The sequence below is a fragment of the Apaloderma vittatum genome, unplaced genomic scaffold, assembly GCF_000703405.1.
Source record: "Apaloderma vittatum isolate BGI_N311 unplaced genomic scaffold, ASM70340v1 scaffold23921, whole genome shotgun sequence".
Classification (NCBI taxonomy): Eukaryota; Metazoa; Chordata; class Aves; order Trogoniformes; family Trogonidae; genus Apaloderma; species Apaloderma vittatum.
This window is the reverse complement of record NW_009697702.1, coordinates 4,565-8,193: the sequence shown is the minus strand read 5'-3', so window position 1 is coordinate 8,193 and position 3,629 is coordinate 4,565. Positions and strand designations below refer to the sequence as shown.

The window sequence follows — 3,629 nt, the reverse complement described above, 5'->3', positions numbered from 1 at the left end:
CTTCCTCTTACTTTTAATTCTTGCTCTAACGCACAGGGACCACGTTACAAACCCGCGCTCGGTCCTCCCGTGGTTCTGCAGGCAAACACTTAAAGAAATAAAAGCATTGATCCTCCAAAGAGCTGCTGAGCTGCTCTGGAGCATTGCCTCCCTCTTCCAAACCTAATACCCTCGGTCTCCATCAGGGACCGGGTGCTTCCTGTCACCAAATGCTGGGACAGAGCACCGGAGCCGGCATGGTCTCCTGCACCAGATCTGGAGGAGATCTGGCACAGCACAACCCAAAGTCTGCAGGATTTTGTGTCCTGTAGGCAACAGAATTCATTAATAATACTTCATAGCTCAGTGTCTCTACCTTCTCATGATGTCTGGAGATACCAGCAGCTCCCCTCCCTCATCCCCAGCGGGAATGCTTTCTCATCCTGATCCATGCAGCTCCTTTCTAACCATTCGAGCACACACAAAGGTTTTCCTGAGCTGCTTCGGTGACATTTCATGGTTCTGAACAGGTCCCATGGGATGGGAGGGGGCTCCCCCGATGCCCAGGATGAGAAGGCTCTTAGGGCAGAGGATGCTCTGCATGCAGCGATGGAGAGCCGTGGGTACAGCACTGGGCGGAGGTTTCAGCTCCTCCAATGTCCCCACGTAGCCCATAAAATAGAAACCGAGCTCTCAGCCCTCCGGGTAAAGTGTTTGCGACCCACTGGGGCCGTACAGAGCTGCTGGAGGTGTCCCACCGGAGGACGGTTCGTTCCAAAAACTGGTGATGCTGGATCACCCCGAACCTGTGTGACTCGAAATCTCTGCTTCCCGACGGCGCGATCCCTCCCTGGTTCTTGCAGTGGAGCAGCTGGCAACCTACTTCGGTTAAAAAAAAAAGAGAAGGAAAAAAAAAAATTTCTTATTTTGCTAAATAGAAGTGCTCCAAGCTCTCTTGTTACTGTTGGGAAAGCAGCTCGATTGTAATCCTGTGTCTTTGGGCACTTATAACGTTAGCAAATTAGCCTTTGGGATAAACTTGTTATCCTTGTTTTCAGTTCCAAGCTGAGTGTTTTTTGGGAACATTTCAGATTCCTTTTTGGCTCTTTTTAGGAAGATTGAAACATGAAAAAAACTCAGAAATTTTTTTTCTCTTTTTAATCAGTTGAACAAGTTTCGAGAGGTTTGATTTGTGCTCAGTTAACTCAAAAACTCCCTGCATTGATAAAGTGCCAACGTCCCAGTGACCCGCTCACTTTAACGCTTCCTTTAGGTCCCCCAAGCCCAAAACCCAAGCTTATGTGACTCGTCCAAAGCCACGAGCCTTGGCCAGATCTGATTTACCGAAAAAAGTCATTTACAAATTGTGGTGTTACAGCAAAAGAGCGATGTCAGGGCTGGTACCTTCAGCCGTTGGGAGGGTTGACCCTTCCCAGCACAAGCGTTGCCTGCGTAAAGCTCACGCTTGGAGCATGCAACAAGACCTGGGCCCCCTCCAAAATGCGAATGCAAACGTGCATGAACCCCCCTCCTCGTGGCTTTGCATGATGGAGAGAGATGGAGCTGCACCAGCTTCGCCCGCAGGTCCCATCCCACCACCCGCTCTTCTTGTCTCTGGCTCTTTTGGAGACCTCACGGGAGACCGCTTCACGTGTTAAATGTAATTTCTTTTGAAAAAAAATGCAGATCTTTTTAAATGGGGGAAGCCAGTGCTGGATTCCTTCCTTTAATATAAATTATATTCTGTAATGCTGCGTCATATCTGAAGTTCAGGCCGCCGAAGCTTTCCGGCTGCCCTAAAAGCTGCATCTCTTGGCCGCATGCAACGCACCCATTTCAAATAAGCCTTAATGCCGTGATGCTAATTTTATTAATTTCCTCCTGATATTGCAGCATTGTCACCTGGCACTTCAGAAGGTGACACGGGGGTGTAGCTGTTTTGAAGGGAAGAACAAGAGGCTTTAGGGTTTCGGGGCCGAGATAGACTTTACGGTGACATTGCTTGGGATTTGTGGGATTTAAAGCAAAACTGCCAACTGTGTAAAGCTTGCACGAGGTTTGGGCTGCCCGTCTTGACACAAATACGTGATAAAAATTGGGGTAGAGCCTTCAGGTGCAGTCACCTCTCTATAGGAACCCGAACACGGGCACTTGACGTGCGATTCCTTCCTGGGGCTTGGGCGCAACGTTGAGCCGGCGCCCCGTGTGCCCTAACCTGTTTCTGCTCTGCGCAGGATGAGAGACACGAGCAGGAAAAACAACGTTTTTGCCCAGTTTCGGAAAAACGAGAGGGACAAGCAGAAGCTGATAGACACCGTGGCCAAGCAGCTCCGCAGCCTGATCAACAGCCACCACTCGTGAGGGACTCGGGGACCTCCTGTCCCGTGCGCCGCAGCCTTCCACATGCCTGGACTTGGGATTCTTGTTCAAAGAGAATATATGTATTTTTTTATTCGCCTGTATAGTATTCAGGAAACCTACCCCGACGACAAAAATTAATCAATCCCGGGGAAGATAGGCAGCACTGCTCGTGGTGTCAGGAGTCTCCCGTTATAAACTCCGGTTTTTAGGGGTGTATAAAGTGACAGTAAATCCTGAAGCCTGAGGGAGAAGTTCACACGCAGACTATTTTCTTTTATTTTTTTTAATATTTTTTTTTTTGGGTAAGCCAAACTGAAAGAATCGCTCTGACTTCCTTTCGTTAACTTATTCAGCTGCAGAACAAATGAAGACAAAAAATATAGGGAGGAGCCGCGGTTTCAGGTTCTTCTCGCCGGCTCCGCTAAAAGGAGCGCGTGCTTAGAAAAGTGGTCACCCCTGAGCTTGTCTTGCCAGCTTGCATTTTGGATTTAGGTAGGAAAAGAGGCAAAAAAGCATTTCCCACCTTTTCTCCTCTTTTTTTTCCTGCAAGGGTTGGTTCCCACCTCACGCTGTTGGAGCTGCAGCCCTTTCCCGTGCACATAGCCACCCACCCCAGGCTCCAGCTCTGGGACCCGCTGGTGTCTTTTGGACCTGCACTGATTGTAGAAGGGATTTGAGAGCTGCCTCATTAATTAAATTTAGGAAGGGAGAGCTGGAAGTTAATTTGGCGGGGTGCCCTGTGGCGCTGTGCTTGGTACCATGAAAGGAAGGATGCTCAGCAGGGGTGGTGCTAAGGTGGACCAGGCTCTCCCAGTATCCAGAGCACTCCGTTTGGGGTTTTTTTCCTCTCTCTGCACCTCTTTTCCACGCTGATGTCCCGTCTCCCTTCTCCTCCTGACACGGTGCAATGGGGTTGAGTCCCTCCTGCTTCTCACGAACGCCCTGGCTTGTGCCCTGCAAATTCATCGCTGGCCGGGACGATGAGGAGGAACCTGGAGGTGCCCGAAGCGGATGCAGCATCGCTGAGCAACCCATCCCCGGCTCAGAAGTGCCTACGGACTAAATTTCCCTCCTCTCTGGAGGTGCCCAGGCACCCTTTGCTCAAATCAAGACAGCCTTTGAGGAGGGTAACGCTACCAACAGGACTTTAATCCCAGGGCTCAGGTTGCAGAAAGAGGGGACTTTCACTCTTATCTCCTCTGTTACCCTTTTGACTCAAATTACTGCAGGTGAAAGCTTATCCAGCCGCCTCCCAAACCCTGATGTTAAAGGGAATTAAAATCTTGCCT

At 49.8% G+C, this 3,629-nt stretch overlaps 1 protein-coding gene across 1 annotated transcript in view; it reads left to right on the top strand.

Annotated features, from left to right (window-relative positions):
- Positions 1 to 2,340, top strand: part of LOC104280171 (exocyst complex component 6B-like) — a gene marked incomplete at its 5' end in the record, with an annotated part of 4,648 nt that extends 2,308 nt beyond the window's left edge. Inside the window, one exon of the mRNA XM_009877745.1 lies at positions 2,214 to 2,340. Within this exon, the coding sequence (XP_009876047.1) occupies positions 2,214 to 2,340 (127 nt within the window). The remainder of the gene's footprint in view (positions 1 to 2,213) is intronic.
- Between the last annotated feature and the right edge of the window lie 1,289 nt (positions 2,341 to 3,629).